This window comes from Mus caroli, unplaced genomic scaffold (assembly GCF_978045245.1).
Source record: "Mus caroli unplaced genomic scaffold, Mus_caroli_1 scaffold_8, whole genome shotgun sequence".
Lineage (NCBI taxonomy): Eukaryota > Metazoa > Chordata > Mammalia > Rodentia > Muridae > Mus > Mus caroli.
Genome location: NW_028227263.1, coordinates 141,663,989 through 141,691,056, shown reverse-complemented (window position 1 = coordinate 141,691,056; position 27,068 = coordinate 141,663,989). Strand labels below are relative to the sequence as shown.

General features: G+C 41.4%; 1 protein-coding gene and 1 pseudogene across 1 annotated transcript; one reads left to right on the top strand and one right to left on the bottom strand.

Moving 5' to 3' along the window:
- Nucleotides 1-5,983: 5,983 nt before the first annotated feature.
- Nucleotides 5,984-19,160, bottom strand: LOC147003750 (leukocyte immunoglobulin-like receptor subfamily B member 5; annotated as a pseudogene).
- Nucleotides 19,161-20,327: 1,167 nt separating this feature from the next.
- Nucleotides 20,328-21,461, top strand: LOC147003749 (transcription factor YY2-like). The gene is given in 1 exon segment (XM_085841091.1): nt 20,328-21,461. A coding segment is annotated over 1 exon segment (1,134 nt).
- The last annotated feature ends 5,607 nt before the right edge of the window (nt 21,462-27,068 follow it).

The window sequence follows — 27,068 nt, the reverse complement described above, 5'->3', positions numbered from 1 at the left end:
ATGACACATGTATAATGAAGATGTGCACTGTACAAGGTGTAAAAGTCATGTATCTGTCCATTGGATGCTATGAGTTTATCAACTCCCTATAATCTGTAGGACATTTATCTTCTTCTACCACAGTATCCTCCACCACTTTCCCAAGAATAACCAAACAAACTATATCCAAATACCTTTGCTAAAGGTCTATAAGCCACAATTGGCCAAAGTCACTCTATGCACATTTAATGGACTTGTATGGAACTGTCTTCAATATACAAGCAGATGAAAGTTGAAGAAAGACCATTTAGAGGAAGAAGAGAACCAGTGACAGGTGACTAGAGAAAGTAATGGAGGTAAATGTGAGCTAAGTACAGGATACATGTATGAGAAAATGTCATCATGAAACCCATTATGTTGCGACATAATTTCAAAAGTAAAATAAATAAATAAATACATCACACCCCCTTCTCCTAAGGCTCAGAAACCATAATGGAAGAGTGAGGCAGAAATATTGGAAGAGACAGATGGTAGATTACCACAAAGAATTGGTTTTGACTATACAAAGTATGGGCACCTGCTATATTTTTATATGATCAACAATGCACTTGGTCTGTTAAAATATGAATAATGCATTGAGCCACCAAATTACAATGTCTGCAAGGTCACTAGTCACTAAAAGTGTCTTAGGTATATTGTAATAATATAAGACCACAACTGTATATGTGGTCCATGGTTGAATGAAATGGCACATTAATAAGCAACACACCACTATATACCCAGGAAAGAATTACCAGATCTGAACTTATAAGTCTACTTCACTTTGATGTCAAATTTTATTTAAGAACTAACACACACTGGAGGCTGACCAGGTGGTTTAATAAGTAAAGGTGCTTGCTGCCAAGTCTGATGGCCTTTATTCGATCCCTAGATCAGTAGGTAAAGGTGCTTGCCATGCAAACCCAATGACCTGGGTTTGATCTGCAGAACTCACCTAAAGATGGACAGAGAGAACCAATTCCACCAACTTGCTCTCTGGCCTCCACATTGGGCCTTGGCATAAACATACCCATGCATACTATTATTTATTATCATTATTACTGATATTATTGTTATTATTATTATGATAGTAACACAAAAACTTCTTCCCTTCCAGCATAATGAAGGTCTCTGTACCTCCCCCCATATACCCAAAACCTGGGCCAATCCAGTCTTCTAAACTCTGCCAATCTGAGGGCAAGCCAGTCTGTGTAACCTAGCCACTAACTGCGAGTACTAATCCCACCCATGAGAGTAAAGATGATCAAATTAAAGCAAGCTTTATTTTCTGTCAGACAAGGCTACCTCCCTAAAGCAGAGTTTGAAAATATAGCATTGAACATGGGAAAGAGTAGGGTTTCTATAGTCCAAACACTGCAAGATTAGGGTTTTCAAGGGTTGAGGAATTTCCAGAGGAACTTTGGTTATATAGGAATTTGACTGAACATTTTGAAATTATCTGGCAGGATATCTTATCAGGGAATATTCAAGGTGTGAGTCAAACTCCAAGCAGTAGGAAGCAAGTCAAATCTCAGAAACAGGTAAAGCACAGTCAACTAGAATTTTGCAACAAACAAAGAACTTGTTCTGACATTATAACAAAATGGCTTCCATCTTTAGATAGAGTCTGGTCTAGAGGCAGGCAGATTTCTGAGTTCGAGGCCAGCCTGGTCTACAAAGTGAGTTCCAGGACAGCCAGGGGCTACACAGAGAAACCCTGTCTTGAAAAACCAGAAAAAAAAAAAAAAAAGAATAGAGTCTGGTCCATTACATAAACTAAATGTAATTTTCCTGAAAATTGAAATTGAAGGTTAGTTCCTTCAAGTCTATGCTCTTCATTCTTTGGAGGAGGTCATTTTGTTTTGTTTGTTTTGTCTTTATTTGGTTTTTATTTAAAAGTCTATGCCAGCCCGGCGTGGTGGCGCACGCATTTAATCCCAGCACTTGGGAGGCAGAGACAGGCGGATTTCTGAGTTCAAGGCCAGCCTAGTCTACAAAGTGAGTTCCAGGACAGCCAGGGCTACACAGAGAAACCCTGTCTCAAAAAAACAAAAACAAAAAACAAACAAAAAAAGTAAATAAATCTTTTAAGGGGCTGGAGAGATGACTCAGCGGTTAAGAGCACTGACTGCTCTTCTGAAGGTCCTGAGTTCAAATCCCAGCAACCACATGGTGGCTCACACCCATCCATAATGAGATCTGATGCCCTCTTCTGGTGTGTCTGAAGACAGCTACAGTGTACTTACATATAATAATAAATAAAATCCTTTTTAAAAAAAGTTTATGCCATTATTTTTTGTTTTTTATTTATTCTTCTTTCAAAAAGTGCTTTTCAACCTCAGCCTCCCCTCAACTCTTCCACTGTAGAGACCACCTCCAGTAGATAGGCACAGCCCCTGGTCAAGGAATGGGGCTACCCACCCATCTCAAAGTTTTAAACGCAGAAATGTTCCTGTCCAAAGGAAGAACTGAGACTGAAGGAAGGCCCCATCTGGGGATCCATAATGTTTGCAGACACCAAACCCGACACTGTTGCTGTGGTCAAGAGGGGCTTGCTGACAGGAACCTAGTATGGCAGTTCCTTGGGAGGTCCAGTCAGCAACTGACCAATATAGATGTGGATGCTTGGAGCCAACCATCAGACTGAGCTCAGGGACCCTAGTGAGTGAGCTGTCGAAAGGACCAGAGGAGCAGAGGGAAATTGCAACCCCATAGGAAGAACAACATCAGCTGACTGGACCACCCCGTGCTCCCAGAGACTAGACCACCAACCAAGGAGTGTACCGGGAGGAAGCCATGGCTCCAGATACATATGTATCAGAGGATGATCTTGCTTGACAGCAATGGGAGGGGAGGCTCTTGGTCCTGTGGAGGTTTGATGCCCCAGCATAGGGGAATGCAGTGGGGCAATAGAGGGTGGCTGGGTGGAGGAGCACCCTCATGGAGGCAAAGGGAAGGGGGTGGATGGGTAACCTAGAAGTGGGATATCATTTGAGATGTAAATGAATGGAATGATTAACAAATAATTTTTTTTAATTTCAAACATGAATATGATGGAATATAATATCTGTGGGGAACAGATATTGAGAATGTGTATTGTTGACATGAAAACAGCACTGTAAAGGACCCCAATACTTCAGATCCACAGTAATGTCATAACCCTCCCCATGTAAGGCTCAGAGGGATAGCAAAGCTTTCCTCTGATCCAAGAAAGAGTGTTGACAAATGATTTTACCAGCATGCACAAAAAATAGCAACAACAAGATCCTATATAGACTACAATATGAGACTTCTTCCTTACAGAGACTTCCTACAGACACTAGTTAACTTTTCTTCTTTGTACCTTAATTAATCTGAAGTAGTTGGTGCCCTCCATCAGAGTTACTCACAGAGAAAAACCAAACTAGTTGTAGAAGTAGAAACAAAAGAAAGTAATGGGAATATGAACAGAGTACAATGGTGTGTGTGTGTGTGTGTGTGTGTGTGTGTGTGTGTGTGTGTAAAATGTCATAATGAAGCACATTATTCTATGTGCTAGGATGTCCATCACCAAAGAGAAGAGGTGACAAAGTTTTGGAAAGAATGTGGAGACACCATTGCATACACTAGCAAGATTTTGCTGAAAGGACCCAAATATAGCTGTCTTTTGTGAGACTATGCCAGGGCCTAGCAAACACAGAAGTGGATGCTCACAGTCAGCTATTGAATGTATCACAGGGCTCCCAATGGAGAAGCTAGAGAAAGTACCCAAGGAGCTAAAGGGATCTGCAACCCTATAGTTGGAACAACATGATGAACTAACCAGTACCCCGGAGCTCTTGTCTCTAGCTGCATATGTATCGAAAGATGGCCTAGTCAGCCATCACTGGAAAGAGAGGCCCATTGGACTTGCAAACTTTATATGCCCCAATATAGGGGAATGCCAGAGCCAAAAGAATGGGAATGGGTGGGTAGGGAAGTGGGGGGGGGGGTATGGGGGACTTTTGGGATAGCATTGGAAATGTAATTGAGGAAAATATGTAATAAAAAATATTAAAAATTAAAAAAAAGAAAGAATGTGGAGAATAGCAGTCACTTGTACACTGTTGGAGGGAACATAGACTGGAACAGTCTTTGTGGAAAATGATATGGAGGTTATTAAATAAATTTCAAAAGACCTATCTATTCTGTTACCCAAATCATCTCTTCTGCATATATGCACAGGTGAATTAACATCACCCCCTCATAAAGATTCTTGAAGTCCCATGTTTGTTTCAGTATTTTTCACAGTACCAAATGATGGCAAGAATTCTCTTTACTCTTGACTTATCCCTGGTGCCTGTATATCTCCATGAGCAAACCTGAGTGATTCTACAAACCTGGAACCCAAAGTTTTACTGAAAAAGCTCTAGAGAATGATAACCTCTTTGTTTTCTGAATTAGTTACTTTTCTGGAGACCGTGATAAAATCAAGTTGAGGAAGAGAGAGGGTCTTAGTTATTTTTCCGGTTGTTATGATTAAAAAAAAAAAAAACTGACAAAAAGCAACTTAAGGAAGAGTCCATGGTTACAGCTCATCATGGTACAGAAGTCAAGGCAGCAGGAAGCTGATATGGCTAACATATTGCACCCACAATCAAAAATAAGAAGGCAATGAATACTGTGCTCAACTGACTATCTCTACTTTACATAGTCTAGAAGCCCAACCAAGGGAATGCAATGGGCAGGTCTTCACATCTCAATTAATGTAATCAAAATATTCTCTCACAACTATGTGTAGAGGCCAGTCTCCCAGGAAACTATAACTCATCAAGTTGACAACTGAGAATCATCATCACCAAGGGTTTATTTTGACTTAGTTTTAAGGTGTAGTCTATTATGAAAGTGAGGATACAGTAGATAGGTGTGTAGTGGTAGACACATGATACAGATGGACGTTCTAAATCCATAGTCAGGAAGCAGAGACAGAGATCAATGAATAATGAAGTTACACTTAATTTCTACTTTACATTTAATCTAAGACCCTGCCCCATAAAATAGTATCACCTATATTCATGGTGTGTCTTTCCACTTCAGGTAAACATCTCTGGAGGAGCTCTGAAGACACACCTACAGGTATATCTCTTAGATGATTCTGAAACCCATCAACTTAACAGTCAAGGTTAAGGATAACACTGTTGAAGTGCTCTGTATCAGTAATCAAAAGGAGTCCTCTTGTTCCTCTTTCAGTAGATAATGGAAATCGTGTCTTACTAAGTGTAGTAGCTATTCCTGGTTGTCATCTTGGCTATATCTACAATCCAGAACTTGAAGGCTCACCTGTGATCCTAATCTTGAGGCTGGGAGATATAAGTTTCTGACCTGGATCTTGGCATGGAGATCTTGAGGCATAGTGGCTATGTATCCCAGAAGATTAAGACAGGAAGATCTCTGAGTTCAAGGTCATCTGGGACAAAGCAAGTCCCAGATCCAGAGGTAGTGGCACACACCTTTAATCTGGGCCACACCTTCTGCTGGAGGCCTACATAAGGACATTGGAAGAAGGAAGATTCACTCTTCTTCACCTGCTTGCCTTGTGGTACTGAGCAACTGCTAGATCCTTGGACTTCCATTCACAGCTGCTGCTGAGCACTGTTGGGGAATTGAACTGCAGACTGTTAGTCATCAATAAGTTCCCTTACTATATAGAGACTATCCATAAGTCCTGTGACTCTAGAGAACCCTGAATAAGTTAGCAGGAGCCCAAGGAAAGAGTTATCTGTTTATATCTGACAGGTACACAAGTGAATACATGAGCAAATCACAAGGAATCACAGCTTGCTGAGTGATGTCTGTGAGCTCCAGAGTTCCTTCGCAGTTAACAAGCTACTCCACACTTGAGCTCATTGGATCCCCAAGCTGATGGTTTGAGTTGAAGAACATGAGAAGCTTCATTCATCACTCATGGCACCTCCCTCTGCTGAAGAAATACCTGCGTGCCTCATTGCTAGTTCTGGCTCTTTTCTTGGGATAATATGCATGTGGCATATACCCAGGTCTGTGTAGATGTGTGGTGAAGAGTATTGGAGGGAAGTGAATGCATGTTCTCTTGGCATAGCTGGGCATAAGTCACCTCCTTTGAGTCTTCTGCTGCAGATGCCTGTCATCAGGAGACACAAATTATGAAGAGAATGCCTAGGTAGGATTCTAGGAAAGAAGAACAGAAAGGTAGGGAAAGCTCACCTGTGTGTCCACCTGGCTGCAGTTCTCAGGCTGAATGCATTCCAACTCATCATCTGGAAGAAAGGTGAGAGAGTGGGCCTCTTTCACATGAGCCTTTAAACTATATAGCTTTGTATTTTATGTTTCATAAATGACCAACAGAATCCTAGGGAAAGATGAAAACATGACGTAGCAGAGTCGCACCTCCCGCCTCTTCTGTTCGTCTCTGAAGGTCTCCTAAGTCCCCCAAGCATCCCTTTCCTCAGAGAGATGTACTCCACCTTACATTTACTGTTTTCCTCAATGTCCATGACTGGGCTGGAGCTGAGTAAAAAGAAGTTGAAAAGTTAAATTATCCCTAAGAAATGACATATAAGTAGAATTTTTAGGAGTTAAGAGTGTCCATTGAGCAGTAGAGACCCTGGCTTCAATATCCAGTACTCAGACAATAGTCTTAGATGGAGATGCAGAGGTGTATTTATTGGAAGAGTCAAATTTTCGTACCTCTTATATTTCACTTGGCTCATGATCTCACCACTGCTGGTCTCTACAGAAAGACAACGCAGTCTTAGAACCCACCAACCCCCATACACCACTCCCATACTAATCCTTCCTCCATCCCAGGACATACTACATTTGGCCCAATGGCGGCAGAGGCAGAGGAGGAAGAGGAGGAGAAGGAGGAGGAAGAGGAAGCAGACAGCAGCAACTGCGACCCAAACCACAATGGGAGACCCAGATGGACCTGCAATTAGAAAACAGAGGTGATCTGTTATTAAAGGTCTGTTACATTAGTTCACTCATTCAATCAAAGAATTATTGAGTGCCTACCTTATAGCAAACACAGAACTAGGTATTTAGGAAACTATAGGGAACCTACCTAAGAAAACAATATGTGATTGATCATATAGGTAGTGGCTATGATAAGTCTTATAAAATAGAGTCTTAGCCCAAGATGACTTCAACCCTGAGACCTTCCTGACTTCAGCTGCCTTCAGCTGGTATCATAAGCATGTACCAGCATGCCTAACTGATGAGAGAAATTAAATACAATACCAAAGTTCATTTGGGGAGGTGGTTCATAAAGGATAACACTCAGTCCTCTAGTGTTAGAGAAGAACTTCTTCCAGATAGTCTGGGAAGAGCATACACTAATCTTGACTGAAAGCCCGAGTGAACCACCTACAGAAAAGACAATCACCAGACAACAGGCAAAGGGCTTTACAATAAAAATTGGAGGTCAAACATGAAATATGACATTCAGAAATTGAAAAATGTTACAATCTACAAAGACATTTCTAAATTAAATAACAGCCTCCAAAGTGTCTAACAGCATACAGTGTCTAATATATTATATTTTGTTTGTTTTCTTTTTGTTTGTTTTAATAAAAGGGATGGAGCTTCGTAGCTAATCCTGGCAAACTCTAAATCAACATAGCAAGGTCTTGCACAATTGTGTGCACTTCTACTGCACTAGTCACAGCAGATAGGAAATTTACACAGGGCAGCTTGGATGCACATAAATTAGACAATGTAGTATGTAGGCAGAATGGAACTTTATACATTTGGAGAGAAAAATGAAGTCATGATGCCCATAAGAAACTGGAAATCATTATATTACACCAAGTAAGCCAGACTCGGGGATAATACCACATGGATTCACTCATGTAAGAAACTTACATTTAAAACTATGTGAGTGGAGGTTGGGGAGGCGACTCAGGGGGTAGGAGCACTGACTGCTCTTCTGAAGGTCCTGAGTTCAAATCACAGCAACTACATGGTGGCTCACAACCACCTGTAATAAGATCTGCCGCCCTATTCTGGTGTGTCTGAAGTCAGCTACAGTGCACGTATGTATAACAATAAATAAATCTTTGGGCTGGAGCAAGCAGTGACTGGGCAAACAGAGTTGACCAGAGCTGACCAGAACTAACAGGAACAATCAGAGCCAACCAGAGCAAGCAGAAGTCCTAAAATTTCAATTCCCAAGAAATGATCCATTCTTATCTCCTGTACAAAGCTCAAGGCTAAGTGGATCAAAGAACTCCACATAAAACCAGAGACACTAAAACTTATAGAGGAGAACATGGGGGAAAGCCTTGAAGATATGGCCACAGGGGGGAAAAATTCCTGAACAGAACAGCAATGGCTTCTGCTGAAAGATCAAGAATCAACAAATGGGACCTCATAAATTTCAAAGCTTCTGTAAGGCAAAAGATACTGTCAATAAGACAAAGAGGCCACCAACAGATTGGGAAAGGATCTTTACCTATCCTAAATCATATAGGGAATTAATATCCAATACATATAAAGAACTCAAGAAGGTGGACTCCAGAAAATCAAATAACCCCATTAAAAAATGTGGCTCAGAACTAAACAAAGAATTCTCACCTGAGGAATACCAAATGGCTGAGAAGCACCTGAAAAAAATGTTCAACATCCTTAATTATCAGGGAAATGCAAGTCAAAACAACCCTGAGATTCCACCTCACACCAGTCAGAATGGCTAAGATCAAAAATTCAGGTGACAGCAGATGCTGGCAAGTATGTGGAGAAAGAGGAACACTCCTCCATTGTTGGTGGGATTGCAAACTGGTACTACCACTCTGGAAATCAGTCTGGCGGTTCCTCAGAAAATTGCACATAGTATTACCGAAGGATCCCGCAATACCTCTCCTGGGCATATATCCAGAAGATGTTCCAACTGGTAATAAGGACACATGCTCCACTATGTTCATAGCTGCCTTATTTATATTAGCCAGAAGCTGGAAAGAACTCAGATGTCCCTCAACAGAGGAATGGATATAGAAAATGTGGTACATTTACACAATGGAGTACTACTCACATATTAAAAAGAATGAATTTATGAAATTCCTAGGCAAATGGATGGACCTGGAGGGCATCAACCTGAGTGAGGTAACCCAATCACAAAAGAACTCACATGATATGTACTCACTGATAAGTGGATATTAGCCCAGAAACTTAGAATACCCAAGATACAATTTGCAAAATACAAGAAAATCAAGAAGAAGGAAGACCAATGTGTGGATACTTCATTCCTCCTTAGAATAGGGAACAAAATACCCATGGAAGGAGTTACAGAGACAAAGTTTGAAGCTAAGATGGAAGAATGGACCATCCAGAGACTACCTCACCCGGGAATCCATCCCATAGTCAGCCACCAAACCCAGACACTATTGTATACACCAGCAAGATTTTGCTGAAGGGACCCTGGTATAGATATCTCTTGTGAAGCTACACCAGTGCCTGGCAAATACAGAAGTGGATGCTCACAGTCATCTATAGGATGGAACACAGGGCCCCCAATAGAGGAGCTAGAGAAAGTACCCAAGGAGCTGAAGGGGTCTGCAATCCTATAGGTGGAACAACAATATGAACTAATCAGTACCCCTAGAGCTTGTGTCTCTAGCTGCATATGTAGCAGAAGATGGCCTAGTTGGCCATCATTGGGAAGAGAGGCCCCTAGGTCTTGCAAACTTTATATGCCCCAGTACAGGGGAACGCCAGGGCCAAGAAGTGGAAGTGGGTGGGTAGGGGAGCAGGGTGGTGGGAGAGTATAGGGAACTTTTGGGATAGCATTTGAGATGTAAATAAAGAAAGTATCTAATAAATTTTTAAAAAAAGAAAATAGAAAAATTCAATTCCCAACAACCACATGAAGGCTCACAACCATCTGTACACCTATAATGTACTCATATACATAAAATAAAATAAATAAATCTTTAAAACTATGAGAGTTTGTATATTGAAACTAAAAATGGTAGCCATAAGAAAGAGAACTTAAGATATGTAGGAAACTGAAAGTGTAATGAAATTATGTAACAGGAAAGCAGCAGTGGGGACTATTTTGGGGGAGAAAAAAGAAGTAATGGCCTGTTTCTTCCTCCCAGTCCCATGTTCCCAGAAGTAAGACTCACACTCAAATATATTTACAAATACCTTAGCCATATAGCTAGGCTATTTTCTGACTAGATTTAACTAACAATAATCCCATTTATTCTAGCCTACATTCTGCCATGTGGCTGGTTACCTGTGCTCAAGTACCATGCATCCCTCACATCACATCTTCCCAGCCTACTTCTTTCCTTTCGTCTCCTAAGTGGCTATCCAAATTCCCCTACCTGCTGGCTTATGACCTTCCCCCTCAGTCCATCTCATATCTCCAATATCTTCCTGAGTCTCTCTTGAATCTCTCATTTATACTTACTATTTTCTAGAACCTTCTCTCTTCCTGCCAGTGTCCTACCTCCTATTTCCTGTCTCAGCTCATTGGCCATCAGCTTTTTTATTGACAGGTGATGTTTGTAAGAGATTCTCGATGCACAGTAATAACACTTATTGCCTCAAACTCACAGAGATCTGAGTACTGAAATAAAAGATATGTCTGCCTGTGACAATACCTGACCTGAAATTTTAATGTAAACATGAACTGAACAGTCAGGAGTGTCGTATACCTTTAATCTCAGCACTTGAGAGACAGAGGTAGGCAGTCTCTCAAGGTTCTATACCTTGAGTTCAAGGCCACCACAGTCTACAGAGCAAGTTCCAGAATGGGTAAACAGAGAAACCAGTCTCAAACAGCCAAAACAAAATTATTTGTTTAAAAAGAAAGCTTTATTTTCTGAAACTAACGCTTTCAAAGTTTCTATCACCATTGGCTAGTGCTGTACTTCTCACACACAATTCAGAAGGAATGTTGCAGTAGCAGTAAACAAGTGGTACAGCATCATTCAGAATGCATCTCACGGGGTTCCTGGATCCCACCAAGACTGGGCTGCCCAGGAGAGAGTGTGGAGTGCAGAAGCTAACAGCTTCTGGGACAGGCAGAACCCACAGAGCTTCTGGGGCAGACCATGTTTCGGGCTCCAGACACCCAGGCACCTTCCCTGCCAGAGGCGAGGTGTCAGCCCCACCCTGGAGGGCTTCACCACAGCATCTGGGGGAGCCATCTTGGGTTCCCTGATTCCACCAAGACTACTCTGCGCAGGTGAGAGTGTGGACTACAGAAGCTACACAGATTCTGGGACAAGCTCTGTTTCAGGCCTTCATCTTCTGCCAGGAGGCAGGTCCAAACACCAGATATCTGCTCACCTTCCATGCAAGAGGAGAGCTTGCCTACAGAGAGTGCTCTAACCACTGAAACTCAGGAGAGAGCTAGTCTTCCATGTCTACTGCTAGAGGCTAACAGAATCACGAGAGGAACAAGCTCTAACCAGAGACAACTATAACAACTAATTCCAGAGATTACCAGATGGTGAAAGGCAAACATAAGAATCTTATGTTCCTTGACAGAAACCAAGACCACTCACCATCATCAGACGAGGGCACTCCCACCACACCAAGTCCTGGTACCCCAACACACCCAAAAAGATAGACCCAGATTTAAAAGCATATCTCATGATGATTGTAGAGGACATCAAGAAGGACTTTAATAACTCACTTAAAGAAATACAGGAGTACACTGTTAAAGAGTTACAAGTCCTTAAAGAAAAACAGGAAAACACATCCAAACAGGTGATGGAAATGAACAAAACCATACTAGACCTAAAAAGGGAAGTAGACACAATAAAGAAAACCCAAAGTGAAGCAACACTGGAGATAGAAACCCTAGGAAAGAAATCTGGAACCATAGATGCGAGCATGAGCAACATAATAAAAGAGATGGAAAAGAGAATCTCAGGTGCAGAAGACGCCATAGAGAACATCGGCACAACAATCAAAGAAAATACAAAATGCAGAAAGATCCCAACTCAAAACATCCAGGAAATCCAGGACACAATGAGAATAGCAAACATACAGATAATAGGAGTAGATGAGAATGAAGATTTTCAACTTAAAGGGCCAGCAAATATATTCAACAAAATTATAGAAGAAAACTCCCAAACCTAAAGAAAGACATGCCCATGAACATACAAGAAGCCTACAGAACTCCAAATAGACTGGACCAGAAAAGAAATTCCTCCAGACACATAATAATCAGAACAGCAAATGCACTAAATAAAGATAGAATATTAAAAGCAGTAAGGGAAAAAGGTCAAGTAACATATAAAGGCAGGCCTATGGAATGACACCAGACTTTACAACAGAGACTATTAAAGCCAGAATATCCTGGACAGATGTTATACAGACACTAAGAGAACACAAATGCCAGCCCAGGTTACTATACCAACCAAACTTTCAATTACCATAGATGGAGAAACCAAAGTATTCCATGACAAAATCAAATTCACACATTATCTTTCCATGAATCCAGCCCTTCAAAGGATAATAACAGAAAAAAAAAATACAAGGACTGAAGCCATGTCCTAGAAAAAGCAAGAAAGTAATCCTTCAACAAACCTAAAAGAAGACAGCCACAAGAACAGAATGCCAACTCTAACAACAAAAATAATGGGAAGCAACAATTACTTTTCCTTATTATCTCTTAATATCAATGGAATCAATTCCCCAATAAAAAGACATAGACTAACAGACTGGCTACACAAACAGTACCCAACATTTTGCTGCTTACAGGAAACCCATCTCAGAAAAAAAGACAGACACTACCTCAGAGTGAAAGGCTGGAAAACAATTTTCCGAGCAAATGATCTGAATAAATAAGCTGGAGTAGCCATTCTAATATCTAATAAAATCAACTTCCAGCCCAAAGTTATCAAAAAAGACAAGGAGGGGCACTTCATTTTCATCAAAGGTAAAATCCTCCAAGAGGAACTATCAATTCTGAATATCTATGCTCCAAATACAAGGGCAGCCACATTCATTAAAGAGACTTTAGTAAAGCTCAAACCACACATTGCACCTCACACAATAATAGTGGGAGACTTCAACACACCACTCTCATCAATGGACAGATCCTGGAAACAGAAACTAAACAGGGACACAGTGAAACTAACAGAAGTTATGAAACAAATGGATCTAACAGATATCTACAGAACATTTTATCCTAAAACAAAAGGATATACCTTCTTCTCAGCACCTCATGGTACCTTCTCCAAAACTGACCATATAACTGGTCACAAAACAGGCCTCAACAAATAAAAAAAATATTGAAATTGTCCCATCCATCCTATCAGATCACCATGGCCTAAGGCTGATCTTCAATAACAACATAAATAATAGAAAGCCAACATTCACATGGACACGGAACAACACTCTTCTCAAAGATACCTTGGTCAAGGAAGGAATAAAAAAAGAAATTAAAGACTTTTAGGGTTTAATGAAATGAAGCCACAATGTACCCAAACTTATGGGACACAATGAAAGCATTTCTGGGAGGAAAACTCAAAGCTCTGAGTGCCTCCAAAAAGAAACTAGAGAGAGCACACATTAGCAGCTTGACAACACACCTGAAAGCACTAGAACAAAAGGAAGCAAATTCGCCCAAGAGGAGTAGACAGCAGGAAATAATCAAACTCAGGGGTGAAATCAACCAACTGGAAACAAGAACTATTCAAATAATCAACCAAGCAAGGAGCTGGTTCTTTGAGAAAATCAACAAGATAGATAAATCCTTAGCCAGACTCACTAGAGGGCACAGGGACAGCATCCTAATTAACAAAATCAGGAATGAAAAAGGAGACATAACAACAGATCCTGAAGAAATCCAAAACACCATCAGATCCTTCTACAAAAGGCTATACTCAACAAAACTGGAAAACCTTGATGAAATGGACAAATTTCTAGACAGATACCAGGTACCAGAGTTAAATCAGGATCAGGTTAATGATCTAAACAGTCCTATATCCCCTAAAGAAATAGAAGCAGTCATTAATAGTCTCCCAATCAAAAAAAAAAAAAAAAGCCCAGGACCAGATGGGTTTAGTGCAGAGTTCTATAAGACCTTCAAAGATCTAATTCCAGTTCTTCACAAACTATTCCACAAAATAGAAGCAGAAGGTACCCTACCCAATTCATTCTATGAAGCCACAATTACTCTGATACCTAAACCACAGAAAGACCCAACAAAGATAGAGAACTGCAGACCAATTTCCGTTATGAATATCGATGCAAAAATACTCAATAAAATTCTTGCTAACGGAATCCAAGAACACATAAAAACAATCATCCATCCTGACCAAGTAGGTTTCATTCCAGGGATGCAGGGATGGTTTAATATACAGAAATCCATCAACATAAACCATTATATAAACAAACTAAAAGACAAAAACCACATGATCATCTCCTTAGATGCGGAGAAAACATTTGACAAAATCCAACACCCATTCATGATAAAAGTCTTGGAAAGATCAGGAATTCAAGGCCTATATCTAAACATGATAAAAGCAATCTACAGCAAACCAGTAGCCAACATCAAAGTAAATGCTGAGAAACTGGAAGCAATCCCACTAAAATCAGGGACTAGACAAGGCTGTCCACTTTCTCCCTACCTATTCAACATTGTACTTGAAGTCCTGGCCAGAGCAATTTGACAACAAAAGGAGATAAAGGGGATACAAATTGGAAAGGAAGAAATCAAAATATCACTTTTTGCAGATGATACGATATAAATGACCTTAAAAATTCCACCAGAGAACTCCTAAACCTGATAAACAGCTTCAGTGAAGTAGCTGGATATAAAATTAACTCAAGCAAGTCAATGGCCTTTCTGTACACAAAGGATAAACAGGCTGAGAGAGAAATTAGGGAAACAACACCCTTCTCAATAGTCACAAATAATATAAAATACCTTGGCATGACTCTAACTAAGGAAGTGAAAGATCTGTATGATAAAAACTTCAAGTCTCTGAAGAAAGAAATTAAAGATCTCAGAAGATGGAAAGATCTCCCATGCTCATGGATTGGCAGGATCAATATAGTAAAAATGGCTATCTAGCCAAAATCAATCTACAGATTCAATGCAATCCCCATCAAAATTCCTACTCAATTCTTCAACGAATTAGAAAGAGCAATCTGCAAATTCATCTGGAATAACAAAAAACCTAGGATAGCAAAAACTCTTCTCAAGGATAAAAGAACCTCTGGTGGAATCAGACCTAAAGCTTTACTACAGAGCAATTGTGATAAAAAAAACTGCATGGTACTGGTTTAGTGACAGACAAACAGACCAATGGAATAGAATTGAAGACCCAGAGATGAACCTGCACACCGTTGTAACAACGGTTACTTGACCGTTGACAAGGGAGCTAAAACCATCCTGTGGAAAAAAAGACAGCATTTTCAACAAATGGTGCTGGCTTAACTGGCAGTTATCACATGTAGAAGAATGCGAATTGATCCATTCCTATTTCCTTGTACTAAGGTCAAATCTAAGTGGATCAGGGAGCTCCACATAAAACCAGAGACACTGAAACTTATAGAGGAGAAAGTGGGGAAAAGCCTCGAAGATATGGGCACAGGGAAAAAATTCCTGAATAGAACATCAATGGCTTGTGCTGTAAGATCGAGAATTGACAAATGGGACCTCATAAAATTTCAAAGCTTCTGTAAGGCAAAAGAGACTGTCAAAAAAGGCCACCAACAGATTGGGAAAGGATCTTTACCTATCCTAAATCAGATAGGGGACTAATATCCAATATATATAAAGAACTCAAGAAGGTGGACTCCAGAAAATCAAATAACCCCATTAAAAAATGGGACTCAGAGCTAAACAAAGAATTCTCCGCTGAGGAATACCAAATGGCTGAGAAGCACCTGAAAAAATGTTCAGCATCCTTAATCATCAGGGAAATGCAAATATAAACAACCCTGAGATTCCACCTCACACCAGCCAGAATAGCTAAGATCAAAAATTCAGGTGACAGCAGATGCTGGTGAGTATGTGGAGAAAGAGGAACACTCCTCCATTGTTGGAGGGATTGCAAGCTTGTACAACCACTTTGGAAATCAGTCTGGTGCTTCCTCAGAAAATTGCACATAGTATTACCGAAGGATCCCGCAATACCTCTCCTGTGCATATATCCAGAAGATGTTCCAACCGGTAAGAAGGACACATGCTCAACTACGTCCATAGCAGTCTTATTTGTAATAGCCAGAAGCTGGAAAGAACCCAGATGTCCCTCAACAGAGGAATGGATACAGAAAATGTGGTACATTTACACAATGGAGTACTACTCAGCTATTAAAAATAATGAATTTATGAAATTCCTAGGCAAATGGATGGACCTGGAGGGCGTCATCATGTGTGAGGTAATCCAATCACAAAAGAACTCACATGATATGTACTTACTGAAAAGTGGATATTAGTCCAGAAACTTAGAATACCCAATATACAAGATACAATTTGCAAAACACATGAAACTCAAGAAGAACGAAGACGAAAGTGTGGACACTTTGCTCCTTCTTAGAATTGGGAACAAAGCACCCATGGGAGGAGTTACAGAGACAAAGATTAGAGCTGAGACGAAAGAATGGACCATCTAGAGACTGCCATACCCGGGGATCCATCCCATAATCAGCCTCCAAACGCTGACACTGTTGCACACACTAGCAAGATGTTGCTGAAAGGACCCAGATATAGCTGTCTCTTGTGAGACTATGCCGGGGCCTAGCAAACACAAAAGTGGATGCTCACAGTCAGCTATTGGATGGATCACAGGGCCCCCAATGGAGGAGCTAGAGAAAGTAACCAAGGAGCTAAAGGGATCTGCAACCCTATAGGTGGAACAACAATATTAACTAACCAGTACCCCACGGAGCTTGTGTCTCTAGCTGCATATGTATCAGAAGATGGCCTAGTCAGCCATCAGTGGAAAGAGAGGCCCCTTGGTCTTGCAAACTTTATCTTCCTCAGTACAGGGGAACACCAGGGCCAAGAAGTGGGAGTTGGGGGGGAGGAGAGTAGAGGGGAGGGTTTGGGGGACTTATGGGGTAGCATTGGAAATGTAAATGAAGAAAATACCTAATTAATAAAAAAAGAATGCATCTCACCATGGATAGGTAAGGACTGTTACTCCCAGGATGAATATACTTGTATCTGCCAAAAAAATTAACACATAATATTCAAAAGATGTTGTGAGAAAAGGTTAAAGACTTCCTTAGTGAAAAAGCTAGTATAGGCTCTTTCGTTTTCAATATCACGATTAAATAGGGAGGTGTGCGTGTGTGCATGTGAATGTGTATGCACTAAAGTAATTTATACAGCCACAACTGAGTGGAGCATCATATATCATGATGGGTAATATCTGTTCTCCAAAAGAATACATCTTCATCTGTACTAAATTCACATGAGTAGCAGAAAATATTCAGAGTAATATCCAGATGCAAATAAACAATTCCAGTCAGAATAGCAGTGCATTGTGCATCAAATAGCACACAGCAGACATAAAGTAGACTTGATATATCACACATGGCATCCCTTGGGACTGCTCTGACCACAGAGACAATGACCAGCTATCAGACATTCTTTCCTGGGATTGAAAGCTCAAGGGGGTCACTAGGCAGTGACCAGCAGTAGGATTTCTTTTTCAAAGAGGCAAAGTGTCTGTAGGTCCTCTCGTACCCAGGGCTCACAGGGGCTATGAAGAATGTGTTGTGGTCCTGTTGTAAGCAGTTATGAGGAAAAGAAGCATTTCCATCTCTGCAGAGAACAAAGATCTAGAGAAATAAGGTTCGTGACAGACAAGAGTCACATTTCTTTCTGAGAACCCCTCGGGTCCAGAATCAACAGTAAGGGATGGCTTCTCCTTGTAAACACTTAGAAGTGAAAAGATACTGTTTTTAGCTGCTGGTGGTACAGGCCTTTAGTCTTAGGACTCAGGAAGCAGAGGTTGGTAAATCTCCGTGAATTTAAAATCATCCTTGTCATATATAGATTTTAAGGCCAGGCACAGTTACACATGAGACCCAAACCACCCCCTCAAAACACACACACACACACACAGACCCTGTTATTTTAAAACATTATCAAAATTGGCCATAATATTCAGTCTTAAAAAACAGAAGACAATATGAAATTAAAAGGAAATTCACCAACCTATAAATATCATGAAGCATGTTTCCTATTATTTTCTGTGAAACACAACCATAAAAGGCTCTATATAGGTACAGAATGCTGCTGTCATTTCCATGATATATGATGATAATGTAAATGTACCTCAGTCAGTCCTGGAGGGGTCCTGCAGAAGATGGTCACAGCACTGCCTGTGGAAATCACAGTTCCTGGTACTGCCCAGATGGAAGGCTGGGGAGAGTGCGGTTCCCATCACTTAGAAACCATAGTCAGCATTCTGAAGTGAGGCTAGGCCACAGTCAGCACAGAGGGAGGATCACAAACCTAAAGAGGGTCAGGGTATGAATCTAAGTTGGTAGACCTCTTGCCAAATATATGCAATGCCCTGAGTTCTATGCCCATCATCACATGAATGATGTGGCTGTCCAAGTATACAATGCTGGTACTAACAGAGTAGAAGTAGAAGGATCAGAAGTTCAAGATTATATGGGGATACACATCAAGTTCAACTATCATACAGATAGTTGAGATCCTGACTCAAAAAAGTAGAGAAAATGGAAATTAAAAAGGAAAGGATAAAATAAGAGAAGAGGAAGCAAAGGGAGGAGAGGACATCAGAGGAAAAGGAAGAGGAGAGATCAATATGTAGGAGCAGAAATACAGGACAGGGCCTGTGACGGGCCATGTGCAGTTCACTGAGGTAGGCAAAAGAGAATAGGCTGAAGAACAGTGTTCATGGCAATTACTCACCTGTCATGATCAACTCCAATTTGTCATTATCTTGTGACCATTTGCCTCCATTGTAGAATGTACATCAGTAAATCCCAGCATTGGTGTGCATCGTATTCTTCAGACTGAACTCGAAGACTTCCTGGGTTCCTCCCTGTAGGGTGTAATAATACCATATTCCACTGGATACATGATGATAATGTAGCTGTACCTCAGCCAGTCCTGGAGGGATCCTGCAGAAGATGGTCACAGCACTGCCTATGGAAATCACAGTTCCTGGTACTGCCCAGATGGAAGGCTGGGGAGATGGCCCTACAGAGACACAGAAAAAGAAGTCTAGTCATCTAATGTCAGGGGAGTGTGGTGCCCAAGGAGCTAGGAAGTAACTCCCACATCAGTCATGAATCAAGAAAATGGCCACACGGACATACACACAGGACAATATGGTGGAAGCAATTGCTCTGTTGACATTCAATTTTCCCAGACAACTGTAGTTTATGTCACACTGAAAGGAAATTAACCAGCAGAATTTCCGGCATGTTTCAATAGGCCTAATCATCTTTACTGTTTTCAAACAACCTAAGAATTACTCTCATACCTTAGTGCTATCTAGTAGCTTCTCTCCTTGTCTCCTACCAGCCCAGGAATCAATCCTGAGGACTGACATTATTATCACCAAACCTTGACACTCTCATGGGCCAGTCAACATGGTGTCCCATTAAGTCACTGGCATATGTCTTACTTTGCTTCTTTCCTCCCTCTAAAATCCATTCTTTATATATGACTCCAATCTTACAGATAACCTGGGAGCCTCTGAATATATATCATGCTTTTCTGTGTTACCCCCTCCTTGCACACCAGTTATTTCAATTCTGTCCCATGGATTATGTGTCTTCCCAGGAGCAGGTCTCGATAAGAGAGCCAAACACAGTCTACATGAGAAGACATGGAGAAAAAATTAAAACAAATTCAAAATTAAATATCTATACCCTCAGAAGAAAGTGTGTGTGCAACATTCTCCTGAGCCAGACAGCACGTGGGCATTAGTAGTCCATGGTGGAGAACCCATACCCTAAACACAGCTGCAATAGTAAGGACTAAACATAAAGGAAGCAGACAGGGAGCTGCCAATAAAAACCCCATCTCAGGGTCTGCTCAAGATGCCTCCTCAAGCTCCTTCCATGCTATTCCCAGCCAAGTTCACTTCCCCAAGGCTAAAACAGAGAACAGACTCACCATCATGTGCCCAGATCTTCTGCTCCATTAAACATACTGAAACAGGGAGGAGGGGGGCAAGACTTGGTGAGAGAAGTCTGTCCTATTATACACTGATCCCAACCCAGAGCTCAGATAAAAAAGACCATGGCGCTCAGACGACGGCGGCTTTTCTCTGAAGCGCACAGCTTTCGTCAGGCTCTCTCGGCTCTCTCCCACCTGCTTGCTACCCAGGACCGGTGCGCGGGTCTCCGCCATGGCCTCTGAGACAGAGAAACTTCTGTGTCTTAACACATAAAGCGCAGAGATTCCTGCTGATTTTGTGGAGCTGCTGCCACCGGATAATATCGGTGATATCGAGGCGGTTTCTTTGGAAACCAGCGTAGGCCAAACCATCGAAGTATATGGAGATGTAGGTGTCGATTGGGCGCATGGTAGCCAATACCACTCTCCTGTTATTGCTCTGCAGCCGCTTGTGGGCGGCAGCCTGAGTAGTAAAGATCATGATAAGGAAATGTTTGTCGTTCAGACACGAGAGGAGGTGGTGGGCTACCAAGACTCAGACAACCTACTATTCAGTACTGAATTTGGAAGCCAGATGGTTTTGCCAGTTAATGAAGACGACTATCTCCAGCCGACTACTGCCTCTTTTACGGGCTTCCTGGCGGCAGAGAATGGTCAAGATGAGCTCAGCCCCTATGAAGGGAATCTCTGTGGTTTGACGACCTTTATCGAGGCCAGTGCAGAAGAAGGCGTGAATGCTGACCTGGGTGACAAACAGTGGGAGCAGAAGCAGATCGATCTTCTTGATGGAGAATTTCCCTTCACCATGTGGGACGATGTTAATGAAAAAGAAGATCCCATAGCTGAAGAAGAGGCTGGTGAGTCACCCCCCGATTATTCTGAGTATATGACAGGAAAGAAATTTCCTCCTGAAGGAATACCTGGCATTGATCTTTCTGATCCCAAACAACTGGCAGAATTTACTAGCATGAGACCCAAAAAGCCAAAAGGAGACTTTCCAAGACCTATAGCATGCTCTCATAAAGGCTGCAAGAAGATGTTCAAAGATAATTCTGCTATGAGAAAGCACTTGCACATCCATGGGCCGAGAGTGCATGTCTGTGCAGAATGTGGCAAAGCTTTTGTTGAGAGTTCCAAGCTGAAATGTCATCAGCTTGTTCACACTGGAGAGAAACCCTACCAGTGTACCTTTGAAGGCTGTGGGAGACGCTTTTCCCTGGATTTCAATTTGCGCACACATGTGCGAATCCATACTGGAGACAAACCTTTCGTGTGTCCATTTGATGCCTGCAACAAGAAGTTTGCTCAGTCAACAAACCTGAAATCGCATATCTTAACCCATGTTAAGAATAAGAATGACCAGTAAAAAGAAGTGAGAGTCCTTTTGAGGCCTGGGAAGTATTTTACAGTAATGTGCCTGAGAATAAATATGCCCCTAGTTTGAATAGTTTCTAGGAAAGTTATTGCAAATGAATTTTGTACATATCTGAAGTTTATGTTTTGATAGATCAAAAAGTTAAAAGTTTTATGTTCATAAGATGCTCTATTTTATACTGCCATGGTGTTTTTGAAAAGTTTGGTTTCAACAGGAGACTAATTCACAAACCTCATGTTGTTGCTAAAGATGGCCTGCATTCTTTTTATGCTGAAGTGTTTTGAGATATTTGGTTAACAAGAGACAAAACTGTGAACCTTATATTCTTAAGATACCCTATCTTCTACAGTGGTAATTTTATGAAAGTTGCTTTCAACAAGAGACTGTTTCAAGAAGTAGATATCCCAAGATGACCTGTTTTATTCTGCAGTGATATTTTTATGAAACTGCTTTCAGCGGACTAATTCAAATGGTCTGTGCTATTTTGCACTGAAGTTTTTTGAGAAGTTTGATTTCAGTAGGAGACTAAATTACAAACCCTATTGTCACTAAGATGTTCTGTGTTATTCTGTGAGATGATTTTTTTGTGAAGTTTGGTTTCAACAGGGGACTAAATCACAAACCTCATACTGCTCAGGTATCCTATCTTCTGCAATGGTGATTTTTTTTGGAGTTTGGTTTCACCAAGAGACAATTTCGCAAACTTTATATGCTAAAATGATCTGTATTATTCAACAAGGTGTTTTTATGAAACTTGCTTTCAACAAACTTCATTTTGCTAAGGTGCCCTGTATTACTCTGCAATAGTGTTATTGTAAAGTTGATTTTGACATGAGAATAACTCATGAACCTCAAAACATAATGTTGCTAACATGTCCTGTTTGTTTAGTGGTGTCTTTTGAAGTTTGGTTTCAACAGGAGACTTAATTCATGAGCCCCATTTTTGTTAAGATGTCCTGTCTTATTTTGCAATGTTTTTTTTTTCTGTGAAGTTTGGTTTGGACAGGGAATAATTTATGAAATCCATGTCAAATTACATTTCTTTATACAAATGTGTGAAATGGGATTCTCAAATATGAAGTTTACTTATAATATTTTAAAATTGTGTGTTCTAAATGCTCATGTTTATACTTTTAGGAATATGTTTAGTAATTGTATATCTGATGTCTGTGGAGTTGATGTTTGTAAAGAATTGACAGCTTTATGCATTCATATTATTCTGATAAAGAAACCTTAAGTTTGACAGTATTCCTTGATAACGGAGACATTTTGTACAAGTTTCTTCTATCTGTATTATACAGTATAGAATGTTATATGACATAATTTTATTAGCCATTTCTTTTAGTCACTTTATCCCATCCCCGAATATTATTTAGAGTGCTGTTGTTGAGTGTAATTTCTTTGATCAATTAAGAAGTTTGTGTTGATTACATAATATCTTGTCTTGACATTGATTGCATGTTTGATGGATATTTTCGTGCTATAGAAAAAACAAAAATAAAACTGTTTGAAGAATTAAAAAAAAAAAAAAAGACCATGGCAAGATGAACAGGCTGAGATCAGAAATGGGCCTTTTGCAGCCATTAGGCCAGGTCTTCATAGAGGAAAAATTTTATTAAAAAAAAAAAAAAAAACAGCCAGTGTTTTAAACCTGGGAATCTGTATTCGTTATTCTCTAGCTAAGAATAATGACCCCTTTGATACTTACCAAATCCAAGAAGTGCAGCTACAAGGCCCATGGCAGTGATTCATGCCAGATCTCCTCATACACACACAAAGAAGTAGTGACACTGTCTTCACAGGGGAGCACACCCATCAGATAGAGCAGACTAGCATTCGGAAACCCTGTCAAGAATTATGACATCCAACAGAACAGGAAGGGGATAAGTTCTTGCACAGACCTGACTCTGACTCATCAACTCTATACCACAGATCTGAACCAGGCAATGGTTCGTCTATACACTTCCAGTTTTAGCTTTAAATCCTCAAAGATGTTATGAGTATGAGTATACTATCCTCTGGCATTCCTATACATGTGTGCATTTGTGGGCAGTGTTTGAGAGAAAACAGTGATATGCAAGTAGAAGACATGGATCCCAAATGTCCCCCCACAAGTCTACTGGAAGTGTTAGACTAGTCTGGACAGAAAATAAGCAGACATGAAATAGGAGAACTTGGAATACAGGAGTGAAGAGCCAGGGAAGGTAGTGAGCAATGCTTCTGTAGTATGTGCATATTCGCAGTAAATCATTCTCCTGACTAACGTCAGAGCCGAGGTAGTTAGTAGAAGCTAACTACAAGTCCCTACAGCTGACAATGCGAACAACAGAAAACATAACTCAACTTAAAATCAGACTACAGAACTAAACAGAGTTCTCAGAGGAAAACAAATGCCTAAGAAATATTGTCAGAAGTGTCCATCATCCTACCCATCATAGAAATTCAAATTAAAACTATCTGGAAATTTCATCTGATTCTAGCCAGAATGGCTGATTAAGAAAACAAAAGGAGAGCCAGGACACATAGGACAGGTGGGGAAAGACTCCCAGAGGCATGTCTGCAGCTACACCATGTGGCACAGATGAAGGGAAGACACCAGGGGCCAATCCACTGCTCCTCACAGTGGAAACCACGACAATGTGCAATTATGTGATACAGCGATGGTAGAAAAAGGGAAGTGGAACAGTTTGAGCGTTATGAATGGAGAAAGAACTAGAGATTCAAGGGTGGAAAGGAATAACCCAATGTGGTAGCATGCCCTGCTACCTGAGGCCATGGTAAAGTCCTAGCCCATGCTGCAACTGATGGTCATGTCTGTGTCCATGGCCATGCAGCAGCTGAGGTCTGTGTCCATGTCCATGGCTTATATTACCACTTATGGCCATGTGGTTATCCCTGGTCTGGGCTCCATCTGGGACAATATTTGATACCCAGGGCTGTACAGTGCTGGCCCCAACACTCACTGGCTGCAACATTGTGGCATCCTAAGCACACACTTTGCTGTCTCATCTGGACAGCACAGTAGATCTGGCCTTGATTATAAAGGCACCATGGAGCAAACTGAGGGTGCGAGAGCAGGAGGGCTGGCCCACTCCCCTACCACCTGCAATACTCAAGAGAGAGGGACCCACACCTCAACTGAGCTGCACATTAGATCTGGCCCTGATAGTGAAAGCATCCATACATAAGAGCACCTACAGAGCATGAGAAATGGAGACCTTGCCAGCTGAGGCATTGGGTGAGCAAACCAGGGCAGTGCTAGAGAGCTCAGCCTGGTGGTATGGGTGTGGGAGCTGGTGGGCTAACTAACTCCACTACCACCCAGGCCCAAATCCAGGGCTATTATATGACTCACTCCAACAGCTACATCTATAAACTGATGGAGCATGCTCAAGGATTTGTCTTTTGGATCCAAAGATGCAGGATCTTGTGACACAGGGCAACAAGAGGATATTCAAGAGGAGTCCCCATGAGGGGCCACTGTAGAATATTAGGAGAAGCCAGAGACCTTGAACCAAACTAATGAACATTTTCAAGTAAAGACATGTGGACAAAAGAGTATATTATATGACACACTACAACTCATGAGTTTCCACAATGAAATTTTTTTATGTTTTCTTTGGTTTGGTTAAATTTTTATTGATTTTCATTTTCTTTTAAAAGGGAGGCTAAAAGGGCAGATGGTGGATACAAAGGGACGGGGAGATAAGTGGGATTGGGGTACATGATGTGAAACTCACAAAGAAGGGATAGAAAGCTAAAAGGGAGAGAGGAAGGAGAGCAAGGTGGGAGGGAGAGAAAGAACAAAACACTGCTAGGTATTTTGGAGGAATTGGGGAACTGTGGAGAGCCGTGCCGCAAGCAATCACCATTATAAGATGGCACTGGCCTCTGTTGTGCCTAACTAATAAACAAGCCTTGTGCACAAGTGCAAGAGTGAACTCACGCCTAGTCACTGCCCACAGGGCGTAGTAATGGGGTGATGGGCGAGCAACAAATCAGGAGCTGACACGCCACATCAGGTGCTGAAACGCCACGCTGAGGGCTATATAAGCAACACCATTTTCCGGGGTCTGGGTCTTCCCTCTTGAAGAAGCAATAAAGCTTTTTGCTGCAGAAGAATGCGATTGTCCGAGTGTGTTCTTGCCGGCGAGAACCATAGCTCAGGACAGGGAACCTTCATCTACTGTGGGCAGGAGTACAAATTTGTGCAGCTGAAAGACTCTAAGACTCCCAAGGGGAGACACCCACTCAAGCCTCGGGACAGCCGCGCACCCAAGAAGACACTGGGACTAAACTTAAGATGTAGAGAGTAAGATTTAATACAGCAGCAACAAGAAAGCACATAAAAAGCACATAGACCAGAGCCCTATAAAGCAACAGCAAGCAAATACATGAACTAGAGCTCTGGGGTCGAAACCCACACACCCAGCATGGTGTAGAGGAGATTCGACAACTAGCCCAAATTTTCACAGGCTTTTATAGGAAGGAGGCAAGGGGGGAGCAGGGCAGGGAAAATACAGGTTTTACGTCACTAAGAGATTCAGCCAAGGGTTTTTTTCAAAGTGCTTTTCGCAACGCGTCCCACACTTTGGCCATGTACTTGATTCATTGGAACTGAGGTTTTTACTCACACCCTTATCTCAAAAATGTCCCTGGCACAGTCCTTAGTTGGGAGGGGTTGGACTGGGTTCGTTCCAGGAAACCCTTATCTCAGAAATGTCCCCGGAACAGTTTTCATTTGAGAGGGGGTCTGACTCTGGTGTGAGAGTTCAGAATGTACTCTGGGGTGAGAGTTCTGGTGGTCAGTAATTTTCCTCTTTCACAGCCACTGTGGAAATCAGTGTGGTGATTCTTCAGAAAACTAAAACTGAATCTACCATATGAGCCAACTGTATGACTCCTGACAAATACCCAAATGATTCTATTTCCTACTGCAGAAACACAAGCTCTTCCATGTTCATAGTAGCTCTATTCAGAGTATCTAGGGGATAGAACATCCAAGAGATCCCTCAGATGATGAGTAGATGACACAAATATGACTTGGATAAAGATGGCTCCCGCCGGGCGTGGTGGCGCACGCCTTTAATCCCAGCACTTGGGAGGCAGAGGCAGGCGGATTTCTGAGTTCGAGGCCAGCCTGGTCTACAAAGTGAGTTCCAGGACAGCCAGGGCTATACAGAGAAACCCTGTCTCGAAAAACCAAAAAAAAAAAAAAAAAAAAAAAAAAAAGATGGCTCCCATAGGCTCCAAGATGTGGATGCTTGACTGTTAGGGAATGGCACTATTTGAACAAATTAGGAGGTATGGTCTTTTGGAGGAAGTATGTCACAGACTGTGGGCTTTGAGGGTTCAAAAGTGCTTGCAAAACCCAGGGTCTCTGTCTCTGCCAATTTACTGCTCCAGTATCTGCTACATCCACTCCAGTAGTGACAAGCACAACAGGCCCCAAAAACCTGGGCGCTGTCCTGAGGCGAAAAGTTCATGGAAACTTAGTCTCCTGGAATCATGGCATCCTGTATAAAGAATGCTCCAATGTCCTTGCTTTAGTTGGTAAACTGATCTGTGTGCTTTCCCTTAATATTGCTTTATTACAAG